This window comes from Pelophylax lessonae, assembly GCF_965119305.1.
Source record: "Pelophylax lessonae genome assembly, chromosome: 3".
Classification (NCBI taxonomy): domain Eukaryota; kingdom Metazoa; phylum Chordata; class Amphibia; order Anura; family Ranidae; genus Pelophylax; species Pelophylax lessonae.
The window spans coordinates 235502516-235516358 of record NC_138770.1 but is presented as its reverse complement, the minus strand read 5'-3'; the positions used below and the strand labels follow the sequence as shown (position 1 = coordinate 235516358).

At 42.9% G+C, this 13843-nt stretch overlaps 1 protein-coding gene across 1 annotated transcript in view; it reads left to right on the top strand.

Annotated features, from left to right (window-relative positions):
- The first annotated feature begins 503 nt into the window (after positions 1–503).
- Positions 504–13843, top strand: part of CLRN1 (clarin 1) — a 69995-nt gene continuing 56655 nt past the window's right edge. The window contains exon 1 of the mRNA XM_082252184.1: positions 504–994. Within this exon, the coding sequence (XP_082108310.1) occupies positions 742–994 (253 nt within the window). The 5' untranslated portion in view covers positions 504–741. The remainder of the gene's footprint in view (positions 995–13843) is intronic.

The following is a 13843-nucleotide window of genomic DNA, read 5'->3' as shown; positions in this document are numbered from 1 at the left end:
GAATACTCATTGCATTGAAATTTTAAAATTGTGCAAATTCCACCCAAGTTTGTATTATAAGCACCTGACGACCTATAGTTATATATACATAATATATATAACATATATTGGAGGTTATATATATATATATATGTATATATATATATATATATATATATATATATATATATAATATATTGGAGGTTTTATATATATATAGGAGGTTAGAGTTGAAATGGAAATAAAAGGGTGTGTAGTACTCTGTAAGTGTTTACATAAAGGATCAATATAACCTGCTGTGAACGGAAAATGAGAGGACACGGAGCAATGCACATTAGGATTTATGGATCTCCTGAGAAATCCCAAGAAGGGTTTGTTCATTTTCCAATAGACATCCAATTAAATTGGGAACATTGCCCATTTCTGGAATTTCATCTCAGCCAATCAGTCGGAATGTAGTTAGTGTTCTAGAGGAAGCATCTATTAGGTTACACAAAGCTCCCATCTGCTGCCCTGAGGTTTTGTCTCAAGTCCTCACAAAGGAACAAGGAATGGCAGCATCTCATCGGTCTCTTTTCTGCTGATATACTGTTGTTTGCACGGCTTGGTTATGCCAACTGCTAAAATTATCAACTGCCATTTTTGTATGCAAGATAAAACACATGGAAAGCGTAATGCTCCTGCAAGATTCAGCTTGGGCTCTGCTGTATGATATAACAGTGGGGACACTATAGACAGTTTTCTTCTGTTCAATGGTCCGTCATGCCTAAATTGCAACAAAAAGTTCTGTTTTGCCTAGCTGGAGTACTGAGCTTCTCCTGTGCCCTGGCAATTGCTGCAGCTTTAGGCATTCAGCTGTGGGTTCAAGGAACAGTCCTGTGCAAGACTGGAGCCCTACTAGTTAATGCTACAGGAGATGAGCTGCAGAAATTTATTGGAGAGATCCAGTATGGTCTTTTCTATGGACAGAGGGTGAAGCACTGTGGGCTTGGAGGAAGACCTACTGAATTTTCATGTAAGTAAATCCATGTTTTCATTAGAAGTTTATATTTTACATGGTATATCACTGAACATCCAGAACTAAAAGCTTGTTTTTTCACAATTATTCCTATGCCTAAATGAGTCTACCTATTTGTTTAACCTGTAAAAACCTCTAGCAACAAAGTTAAGGCTTTGGGGTAAATAAGACCAAAGTATAAGTAATGAAGCTATGTACTGAAAAATCAGGAGCCATAGATTGTCAATTATCTTAATACTATGCAATGAATCAGGAGCCATAGGTTGTCAATGATCTTCATACTATACAATGAATCAGGAGCCATAGGTTGTCAATGATCTTCATACTATGCAACGATTGGACTATCTGTGTGATAGGCACAGACAGGAGGAAACAAGACAAATGCAGAAATATGCACCAACATTTTTATTTTGTACTCATGGACATTCTATATGTTTATATTCTTCAAATTTCTGTAAGTGCCGGTTCACGTATATACAATGTGGGAAACCTGCAAATCCACTGCGGGTTCCCGCATCGCATTCAAATCGCAGGCAGTTCACACTGTCATATGCGAATTACTAACTATAAAGTTAACGTCACCCCCAGATTAGTTTGCATATCGCAGTGCAAACTGTCAGTTCAGACATGTGTGAACCACCATGCGATCCCATTCTGCTACAGACCCAAAAGAGAGTCCTGTGCGAGTTGTGTCTGAATCTGATGCACAAACATCGCATGTGATTTTCAGAGCAGTGTGCTCCGAATCACACGCGATGTCTGATATCTCACTGATGTGAACCGGGACTAAAGTGGGACTGTACACCGTTTGCAAACCCAGGGTCATTTATTTAATTTTTTTTTTAGAAACAATTTTTATTGAATTTTTAAGTGCAAAACAAACAAATTGGTCAGTAACATTAGGTAAGTAAAATCTACAGGCTTAAGAGAGGATCTAACAAAGGACAACTTACCAGCAGCATAAAAGTAAATTCGCAAAAATGACCTGAGAGATAGACAGGCATTAGCCATAAAACAGCTGTAACAAAGAAAAAAAAAAGGGGAGAAAAGGGGGGGGGTGGGGGGGAACTGCGAACGAGAGATCAAAGCCTTAACCCCCTAGTGCGGGAAGAGGAGCCTCTAGCAGATGAAATATCGAGGGGAAGAGTTTGTGTAAAAGCTGCGGGGTGCGATACCATCGAGATACAATTTTGTAACCGTTTTCTTGAGTGATTGTGATTAATAGTAAATATTTGTCCCCATTCGTCCTGAGAGAGCGATAGAGAAAGTTCTGTTTCCCACAGCTCACATCGTTTGTCCTTTTGCTGGCTGAGTTTCCCAAGCAAGAGTGAGTGAGTAGTGGATATAAGCCTACGGAGTAGGCCTTCCTGCTGACAGAGGCTGTCGAAGGGGGTGGGGGGTGTCGTACAAGGGTGTTTACGGTTCACGGAACTCAAGTATTGGTGAAGTAGAAGACAAGGCCACTGGGGTATGGGAGGTTTATTCATGTGTGTAGCGATGGAAGGGGCAGAGAGTATTTAGTCCCCCTCATAAAAGTGAAGGATGCGCATTTGGACGAGGGACCAATAGTGGTCCAGGTATTTGCGGTGCATACCCGGAGGGAAATCAGGGTTTAATCTGACTGGGGTCATTGGACCCGGGAATACAGAAATATCCCGTGCTTTGCATGCAAGTTTAAAGATCCGAATCGTTGGACCAACGAGAGGGTGATTTTTTAACGCTTGGGGGATGTGAGTGTCCAATAGCCAGGGTAATGAGTGTAAATATAGAGTGGTGTATCCCCCCTCAATGATCACCCAGTCTTTGTGGGGTCCGTGCACATTCCAATCCACCACTCGGGAAAGGTGACAAGCGGTGTAATAGGTATGTAAGTCTGGGAGTCTAATTCCTCCCTTATTTTTAGGTAGGGTCAAATGTTCGTACAGTATGCGTGGTTGTTTGCCATTCCATAGGAAAGCAGTGCTTATTTGTTTATATGTCTTAAAGAAGGTCGAGGGGAGCGAAATGGGTATCGTTTGTAAAGCATAAGTAGGCATGACAGAATGTTCATTTTCAGGATTGCCGCCCTGCCAAACCATGAAAATGTCAATTTGGTCCAAGCTTGTAGATCTTGTATTTTAGTGAGGATTGGGGGGAAGTTGCATTCGTACAAATGTTGTAGATTGGACAGAATTTTGATTCCCAGATACATGATTGAATCTGACTTCCAAGTGAACTGAAAGTTCTCTTGGCAGTGTTTCACATCTTTCAGTGGTAGGGTGACATTTAGGGCAAAGGATTTGGAAAAGTTAATTTTTAAATTGGAGATGGAGGTGTAGGTACCAAATGCTTTTAAAACCGAAGGGAGTGTCGTGATCGGGTCTGTTAAGAAGAGTAGCAGGTCGTCCGCGTAAGCGGCTACCTTATATTCCCTACCGGCGAATGTGATCCCGTGGATACTATCATCGGTCCTAATACTATTCAGAAAGGGTTCCAATGATAGGACGAATATTAGGGGGGATAAGGGGCAGCCCTGCCTGGTTCCATTGGAAATATGAAAGGCATTCGATAGGGTGTCGTTGACCCTGACCCGGGCCTGCAGTGTGGCATAGAGAGAGATTATAAAACTCATGCTGCGGGGATCCAGGCCCTCTTCCGAGAGAGTAGCTTCCATATAATCCCATGAGACCCTATCGAATGCCTTTTCGGCATCCAAGGAGAGTAGAAACCCCTTCTGTTTGGTTGTAGAGAGGGCATGGTGTAGGTTAAGCACCTTAATGGTGTTATCCCTGGCCTCACGGCCAGGGATAAAACCAACTTGGTTGTTGTGAATGCCCTTGGAGAGAAGTGGAAGCAGTCTGTTCGCCATGATCTTCGCAAAGAGTTTAACATCCACATTTAGCAGAGAAATTGGCCTATAGCTAGACGGTGCAGCGGGATCCTTACCCCCTTTTGGGATTACGACAATATGGACCTCGAGCATACGTTGGGGTAAGGGGTTTTCCGAAGAAATGGAAACGGAAACGGAGAGGCCAGTAAGGCAGAGAAAGATTTGTAATACACTACCGATAGCCCATCCGGGACGGGGCTTTTGTTTGGTTGTAGTTGTTTAAGAGCTGTTTCCCACTCAAGTCGGGAGATCGGGGCATCCAATTTACTCTTATAGTCAGGGGAAATTGTGGCCGACATGTTTTTGGCAAGAAAGTCCGCAATGGCCTGAGATCCAGAGGGACCAGAGCGTGGGCGAGGGCTGTCAGCACGCAGGTTGTACAATCGGTGATAATAGCGTTCAAACTCAGCTGCAATGTCTCTTTTGTTAGTCACAAGCGTCCCTGACATAGAGCATAGATGATGAACGTTAGTTTTGACTTTTTTCTGTTGGAGTGCCTTTGCTAAAAGGCGACTGCTTTTATTAGCGTGTTCATAAAATAGCTTTTGCGACAGCAAGAAGCTACGTTTAGTTCTTTTGTCTAGTTCTTCCTTAAGTTTTTCATGGGTTTCAGCAAGTTTGGTCAGTGTGTTTTTCGCTAACATTTGTTTGTGGGAAGTTTCAAGGGCTCGTATTTGTGTCAAAAGATCGGAAATGAGGGCCACTTTTGGTTTTCTGAGCGCAGAAGAGAGTGCTATAAATTTGCCCCTGATGACACATTTATGCACTGCCCATTGAGTAAGGACAGAAGTATCAGGGATAGAGTTGAGTGCAAAGTATTCTGTCAGGGTGGACTGGGTGTCCACTGTTCTAACCCCTTCTGTCAGCAGTGAGGCGTCCAATCTCCAGATTCTATCTCTAGGGGCATAGATCGGGAAGGATAGTGTCATGGTGACAGGCTTATGATCAGAGAGTATGGAAGGTTCTATCGTGGCATCAGTCAAATAGGTAAGAACTTTTTGGGATAAGAAGATATAGTCGATTCGCAAATATTTATAGTGAATCGGGGAGAAAAGGGTAAAGTCTTTTTCTTGTGCATGCAGTGTTCTCCAGGAGTCGTGGAGTAGTATTTCCTGGAAACATAGTTTGAGTTGCTTTAATGCCCTATATGGGAGGCAAGAAGCACCTGACGAAGTGTCAAGCAATGGTTCCAAAGGGACATTAAATTCCCCACCGAAAATCAGCGTGCCCTCTTGAAAGGGCAAAAGTTCCTCTACCACCGCTCGGAAAAAGGGAACCTGGGATGTATTGGGACTATAGGCATTAACAAGTGTGAGAGGCGTAGTTTTGAGGGTACCTTTCAGAAATATGTAACGGCCCTGAGCGTCTATTACAGAATCCGTAATTGTCAGCGGAATCGATTTGGCTACAAGGATGGAGACGCCTTTAGTTTTAGAGTCAGCAGAGGTAGCGTGAAAAGATTGAGAGTAGTACTTATTTTCGCAACGTGGAATTGTGTCGGAGCGAAAGTGTGTCTCCTGCAGGAAAATCACGTCCGCCTTTAGCCTGTACATGTGTGTGAGTAATTTGGATCTTTTCTGCGTTTTTTTGAGACTGTTAGCGTTCAAAGAGACAATTTTCAGACGTTGGTTGGACGAGAGGGGGCGAGCGGTGGACATAATGAAGAAGAAGGAGAGAGGAGAGAAAAAAAAAAAAAGGTACGGGAAGGAAAGAAGGGTAAGGTAAGGTAGGAAGTGTGGTGTGAGTAAGGTAGTGTAAGGGGGAGGGACAAAGGAATTCCATGGGTGTTAACAGACCAGCTGGAGTGCCCAAAAGATGGAGAGGAAGTCAGAAAGGGTCGGGCGAGATCTGAGACCTCGTCTGCTGACGGGCGTGGAAGGTAGAGAGACAATCACGGATCACGGAAGTGGGGGGAAGATTCAGCATCGAGCCAATGTTTGAGTTAAGGAGGCATGAAGGACCCTGCCTAATCGGTGTGGGGGAACATTCTCAAATTTAAAGTTAGTACCAATATCAAGTATCATGGCAAGACATTCAGACCTAGTAAATGCAATAATCAGCAGAAATAAAAAAAGAACCCTTGAGCAGAAACGCAAAAAAAAAAAACACATTTATAAATGTATGAACAATAAACAGTAAACAATAAACTTGGAACTTGGAGCTCAGTGGAACAAAAATGGTAAGCAAGCTATGCAACTAATCTTTCATTCAATATGCACCAATTACCCCACATAGAAGATAAGTCCATAGTCAGCCCAGAGTCAAGCCGCCAGGTCAGCAAAGCGGTTGACTATTCAAAAGAATTGAGAGTTGAGGGCAACTGTGCCGCCGAAGGTGTGCGGTTCTAGGTTGTAGGAGCGGCTTGCAGGTCTCCTCCATCCCCAGTAAACCCTGGCACATCATCTCCGAGGGAGCATGCGCCAGCCAGCGCCCAGACAGGCGCACCCCCGTGGCCGTCCATCAGTCCCGAGAGGAGGAGTAAACTGCGCAGTCGTTGTTACCCAGGGGTCATTTTTTATTTATTTATTTTTTATTTTAATAAATCATAGGGTACAGAATCTTCTAGAATAAACACTACACATAATTGGACTGGAGGGAAGGGAGGCATAAACAATATATGGTACCAATGATCATTACACCATTGACCTGGACTGAAATCATACAGATATTTCACATAAAAAGATATGCAGAATATAGCTCAAATTTACCACTGAGAATTCAAAGAAAGGACAGCCTTATGTATCACTGCCTTGAGTAGTAATGACCTAAAAAAAAAATTCTATTTACTGCTACCCAGTGTTCATTTTGGCAGCAAATTTCAATTTAGTTTTAGTTATAGTCTTTTGACTAAAATGCTATTTTAGTTTAGTTTAAGTCGTATTTTAGTCATCTGAATGGTTTTAGTTTTAGTCATATTTTAGTCGACTAAAATCTCCAGTACATTTAAGTCGATTGAAATCTCATACGTTTTAGTCAACTGCAAATGGAATGGGTTTAGGTAAATTGTAATGCAATATTTAAATATTTCTCTATGATTTCCAAACTAAATATATACTCCTGGAGTAAAAATCTAATATGCTATTATTTTTGGTATTAACCACTTGCCTTCTGTGCACTTAAACACCCTTCCCATCCAGGCCAATTTTCAGCTTTCAGCGCTCGCACACTTTGACTGACAATTGCGCGGTCATGCTACACTGTACCCATATGAAATTTTTATCATTTTTTTCACACAAATAGAGCTTTCTTTTGGTGGTATTTAATCATCTCTGGGTTTTTTATTTTTTACAAAAAAAAGAAAAAAGATTTTTTAAAATTTTTTTAAAAAAAATATATATTTTCTGCGAGTAAATTTTGAAAATAAATTTTTCTCCCTCACTGATGTGCGCTGATGAGGCGGCACTGATGGGCACTGATAGGCTGCACTGATGGGCACTGATGAGGTGGCACTTATGGGCACTGATGAGGTGGCACTTATGGGCACTGATGAGGAGGTACTAATATGCCGCACTGATGAGCACTGATAGGCGGCACTGATAGGCGGCACTGATAGGCGGCACTGATAGGCGGCACTGATGAGCACTGATAGGCGGCACTGCTGGGCACTGAGAGGTGGCACTGAGAGGTGGCACTGAGAGGTGGCACTAAGAGGTGGCACTGCTGGGCACTGAGAGGCGGCACTGACGGGCGGCACTGATGGGCACTGATAGGCGGCACTGATGGGCACTGGTGGATGGCACTGATGGACACTGACGGGCGGCACTGATGAGCACTGATGGGCGGCACTGATGAGCACTGATGGGCAGCACCATCAGTGCCCACAAACTTAGTGCCCATAGTGCTGCCAGTCAGTGCTCATCAGTGCCTAGATGAGCAGGCACTGATGGGCACTGACTGGCAGCACTATGGGCACTGATTGTGGGCATTGATGGGAGCACTGATGGCGGGCACTGTGGGTACTGATGGGGGGGCAATGTTTGTGGTTTTTTTACCTTTAGTAATCAGGGCACTGGTGATCAGTGCCCTGATTACATTCCTGTGTGTCCCCAGCGGCTGTCGGCTCCCCCTCCTTCCTCACACTGCAGTGTCTGTGTGAGGAAGGAGCGCCGGCGATGAGAGATGATCTCATATGTTTACATATGAGATCATCTCTCATTGGACGGCTTGATCACGTGGTGAATGGCCGCTGTGATTGGCCATTCACCACGATCTGTGATCGGCCGTGTCCAAGGGACACGGCCGACACAGGTTCTCCCCGATGCGCGCTCGCGGGAGCGCGCGGGGAGAGTCTTTCTGGGAGGCCGTTTAAAAACGGCCTCCCGAAAATTCAAGTCCGCGCTGCAGCCGTATATAGGCTGTAGCGCGGATGGCAGGAAGTTAAGGTTTGAACATGCACTACAGACACAGATTAAGAGCCGATTCACATTAGCGCGACTTGTCAGGCGACTTGTCAGCCTGACAAGTCGCGCTCCCTCGCGGTCCATTGATCGCTACAGGACCCGTTCTAATAGGAGCGACACAAGTCCCTCCGACTTAGAAAAAGGGTCCTGTACTATTTCGGGGGGGGGGGGGGCCTCGGAGCGACTTGCATAGACTTCCATTATGTGAAGTCCCTGCAAGTCGCTCCGAAGTCGTGGTGCAATGTAATGCACAAGTCGCCCCCGAAGTAGTAAGGAGTCGTGTCGCGCTAATGTGAACCGGCTCTTAGCCCCGGTTCACACTAGGGCGACCTGTGAGGCGACCTGGTCGCCTCACAGGTCGCCGCAGGTCGCCTCCCATAGGAAAGCCGTTCTAATAGGAGCGACACAAGTCGCTCCGACCTAGAAAAAGGGTCCGGAGCTTCTTTGGGGCGACCAGGAGGCGACCGCCATAGACTTCAATGTTATGAAGTCCGTGGCGGCCGCTCTGAGGTCGCGGCGCGCTGCTCGCACCGCGATCTCGGAGGTCGCCCCTGAAAGTAGCGTCGCTCCTATGTGAACCGGCGCTTAGCCATTGCGATATATAACGTCTTTATAAATAAAACCAAGTTTCATAAACAAACAAAAATATTGCTTTTTGACAAACAGAAGTGTAAAAAGTGTTTAAAATACAAAAAAACCTTAAAAAACTGTAAACTCTATTGACTGTAATGGCATTGCACATATTACCTGAATATATTACCAACATTAAATATTAAGAAAAAATATCAGAAAAGCCTTTTTCTTAATTTTTTCTCCTTCAGCAGTTTAGTAGATGCCCCATACTTATGCTTATGCAGTAGAGCAATACATGTTTAAACTTTATTGTGGTATTATTACAAGCTCTGGATGGAATTGTGTTGCCGATTTAGAAATCAACAGCATTGTAGTGTTCATTTTGATGTCATTTTTCAATCAGTTTTGGTCATAGTCTTTTGACTAAAATCTCATTTTAGTTTTTAGTCGTATTTTAGTCATCTGAATTGTTTTAGTTTTAGTCGTATTTTAGTCATCTGAATTGATTTAGTCGTATTTTAATCGACTAAAACAGTGTTAATTTAGTAGACAAAAATATTTTCCTCGAAAAAAAAATGACCGCTGCTGCTACCCTTAGGTTTCATGTACACTACAGCTCCTAAACGTTTGGCGTTTATTTTGCCAAAGCGCCTAAACACAACTCCATAAAAGCCTATGCGTCCATGTATATGTAGGCTTTCATTCAGAAGCTGCTGCGGTTACTCCCTCTCCTGAACGTGGAAAAATCACATTCAGAATAAGAAAGTTTTGACCGCTTTTCGCAAAACAAGCCAAAATCGCAGTAAAATTGCAGCTCGGTTTTGACGCATTTTGCATTTACCCACAGTCGGGGGTCATAATAGGCTATGTGTAAATAAAGCCTCAAGTTACCCTGCAGGGGGGGGGGGGGGGATTTAGCAAAGAAACACACAATTCTATGATACTGTTCAACATATTATTATTTTTTATTTTTTTTGGGTGTGGCTCCCTTTGACATCCTAGAATTGCCAATACGCTTGTGACACATAAAGTAGAATTCCACTCAAAAGCCTTTTAAAGATTTTAGGTTACATGGGGAAGGGTTACAATCTCTGTGAGGTTTTTGTTGCTATCTGTGTCCCTGTCTGGGAATTGTCACTGTAACAGGGAGTGAAGGGAAATAGAAAATGATGCACTTCTCACCACTGCTTTTTACATCTGTAAAAAGTGGAAATTTCCTAAATTTGGTCATTTTTTATAACCCTTGTTTGACATAACAAAAACCTGACAGAGGTTCCAACCCTTCCACTCTGTATTTCAAGCTATTAAAAAAAAAAAAAAACACTGTCTGAGGTTCTCCTTTAACTTACCAACTGAGGCTACATTTACACTAGAGCAGTGATGGCGAACCTTGACACCCCAGATGTTTTGGAACTATATTTCCCATGATGCTTAACCACACTGCAGAGTGCATGAGCATCATGGGAAATGTAGTTCCAAAACATCTGGGGTGCCAAGGTTTGCCATCACTGAACTAGAGTGTCATATTTTCAGACATTCTTTCAAGCATTTTTTGAGCAGAATTGCAAGTATGTTAGGCGTTTTTTTTTTCCAGGTATTTTTCATCTAGGAGATTTGTTTTAGCTAATTCAAATCACTAAAAAAGCCTGCAAAAACACCTGGAAAATACTGGAAAAAACACTCAAATCAAGTGTCTCCATTGAAGTCTATAGAGGCCAAATCCCTAAGGCTTCATTCACATATTGGCATCTCGGATCGCAGGCAGAATCGCCGCAATTCTGCCCTCGATCCCGAATCATCGCAAATTGCAGGATGTCTGTGCAATTCCTGTGACTTGCAATGGTACCCCAAAATCAGCACAATTTTGCTACGATTGTCCCCCAACGAATCACAGTAAAATCACGCAAACAGAATCGCAGGACATCTGTCGCCCAAAAAAGTTAACTTCTTTTGGGTGACAGGCATCCCGCGATTCTGTTTGCGTGATTTTACCGCAATTTGTCGGGTGACAATCGCGGCAAAATTGCGCTGCGTTTGGGGTGCCATTGCAAGTCCTGCGATTTGCAATGATTTGGGATCGCGGGCATCGCTGCGATTCTGCCCACAATCCAAGACGCTGATATGTGAACAGAGCCTTAAAAAGTAGCTCGTGTACTTTTTGAGTGACAGGCGTTTTGCTACAAATGACAGAACACTCAGATGTGAACAGGGGCCATTTAAATACATAGGATTTTGCTTGTTGAGCGTTTTTGAGCTTCGAGTTACAAGCTACAAAACACTCAAGTGTGAATGGGGCCTGTATCCAGCACTTAACCACTTTAGCCCCGGAGGGTTTTACCCCTCAGGCTCCGTTCACATCTAGGCGTTTTTGGGCGATTTTCTGCTCTAAGCCTCAGTTCTAAAAACGCCCAATAAGACAAATCCCATTCATTTCAATGGTCCCTGCTCACATGTAAGCGTTCTGTCGCCTTAAGCAAAATGCCCATTACTCAAAAAGTACATGAGCTTCTTTTTTGGCAGATTACAGGCATTTTTATTTTTTTTTATTGGTCACTTGTCAACCTAAAACCTAAATATGGACGCCTAGATGTGAACGTAGCCCTAATGACCAGGCCATTTTTTGTGATACAGCACTGCGTTACTTTAACTGACAATTTCGCAGTCGTGCGACGCTATACCTAAATAAAATTGATGCTCTTTTTTCCCCCACAAATAGAGCTTTCTTTTGGTGGTATTTGATCACCTCTGGGGCTTTTATTTTGTGCGCTATAAACAAATAAAGAGTGACAATTTTGAAAAAAAAAAAAATATATATATATTTTTTTACTTTCTGCTATATAACATTCCCAATAAAAAAATAAATAAAAATCTAATTTTTTCATCATTTTAGGCCAATTTGTATTCTGCTACATATTTTTGGTAAAATAAATCCCAATAATTGTTTATTGATTGGTTTGTGCAAAAGTTATCGCGTCTACAAACTAGGGGAAAGATTTATGTAATTTTTTTTTCTTAGGCGGCGATCAGCGATTTTTAGTACATATCCAATAAAAAAAATTGAAAAAAATCAAATTTTTTAATCAGTTTAGGCCAATATGTGTTTTGCTACATATTTTTGGTAAAAAAATCCCAATAAGCCTATATTGATTGGTTTGCACAAAAGTTATAGCGTCTACAAATGATAGGATATTTTTATGGAATTTTTATTTATTTATTTCTTTACTAGAAATGGCAGCGATCTGTGATTTTTTAGCGGGACTGCGACATTGCCGGGGACAAATCGGACACCTAACTGACTCATTTTTGGGGACCAGTGACACTAATACAGTAATCAGTGCTAAAAATATGCACTTTTACTGTACTAATGACACTGGCAGGAAAGGAGTTAACATAGGGGGCGATCAAAGGGTTAAATGTGTCCCAAGGGGGTGCTTGCTAACTGTGGGGGGGGTTGCTCTGACTGGAGAAAGACAGAGATCCGTGTTCCTGCTGAGCAGGAACAGAAGATCTCCATTGTCTCCCCTGTCAGATCGCCGTTCTGCGTCTCCTGGGAAGGATCGAGGGTGGCTGCCAGACAGTTTAGGTTTGCCGGACCCGCTGATTGGCATTCCCTGTGTCGAATTAGCGTGCGATCACACCTCCGGCAGCGCACATGCCCCCCAGTGACTAATGCACCAAATGACATACAGGTACGTAGTTTCGCACAATAGCGCAGACCTGCCGCAGTACATATGCGTTAGGCGGTCGGCAAGTGGGTAAAGTAAACGATCACCTCGTAAAGCAACCCATTCAGTTTAAAATAGAAATGAAAGGCAAAATCATTTTTGTAAAGATATAAAAAACATTACAAATACCTTTTTTTCCCTTTTTTTAAGTGATCACCTTCCCTCTCTTCTCAGCTGGGGAGAGGAGAAAGAGTGGCACACTGAGCATTCCAGTTTATGGCTGTGCAGCAGGGGGGGGGGGGTCAGGATGAGTCTGATTATTGGAGGAGAGTACACTGAGTTCCGAGCACAGCTAGGGCTAATAAACATAAACTTACATACACAAGCAGTCCAGTGTGCTTTTTTCTGTATCAAAAACGCATGGAAAGTAGGTTATATGGTTTCCAATGGCATAGTTCACACCAGTGCTTGCAGTTCCAGTGCATTCCAGTTCCAGAAAAAAAGAACATGCTGCATTTTTCCTGCTCTGGACTGTACTGGAACTCTGTAAAACGCACTGGAACACACCTTAACGCATCAAAAACGCACCGGAAAGCACATTTCCTTATTTAATCTAGGATTGGAGGACCTTAATTATGTGGAGTGATTACAAGTGCCTAAATTATTATCCCTGGAGAAGAGACGCCTGAGAGGGGACATGATAGCGATTTACAAATACCTCAATGGTGATCCTAGGAAATAAACTATTCAGTGTAAGAGGACACGTGGCCACACAATGAGATTAGAGGAGAAGCGGTTTAACTTTAAGCTGCATAGGGGGTATTTCACTGTCAGGGCGGTGAGAATGTGGAACTCTCTTCCACAATTAGTGGTATCAAAAAACATAATATACGGGGATATGGGAAATGAATATCGTCACTGACACACACACACCTACACAGGTTGTACTGGATGGACTGTTGTCTTTATGAAACCTTAACTACTATGTAACTATGTAAAAAAGAGGGGGAAAAAGTGCACTGGACTGCATCAAAAATGCACTAAAAACGCATCAAAAACGTGCATGCAGAAAAGCATCTGAAACGCATCCGGACTGCGTTTTCTATGGTGTGAACTGGCCCTTACTGGTAATGAACTATAAAACGCTAATGGATATGTCTGAATTTCCAGGTTGTAGCAATCTTCTGTACAAACCCTGACTACAGTATCCACATATTTAGGCCTCTTGCACACAATACTCCTGTTTGAGCATCTACTTTTTCCAGACATTTTTTTTTTTTGTATGTATTTGTGTGTATTCGTGCGTATTTGCGTGCATTGAGGCTTAAATTACTGACCA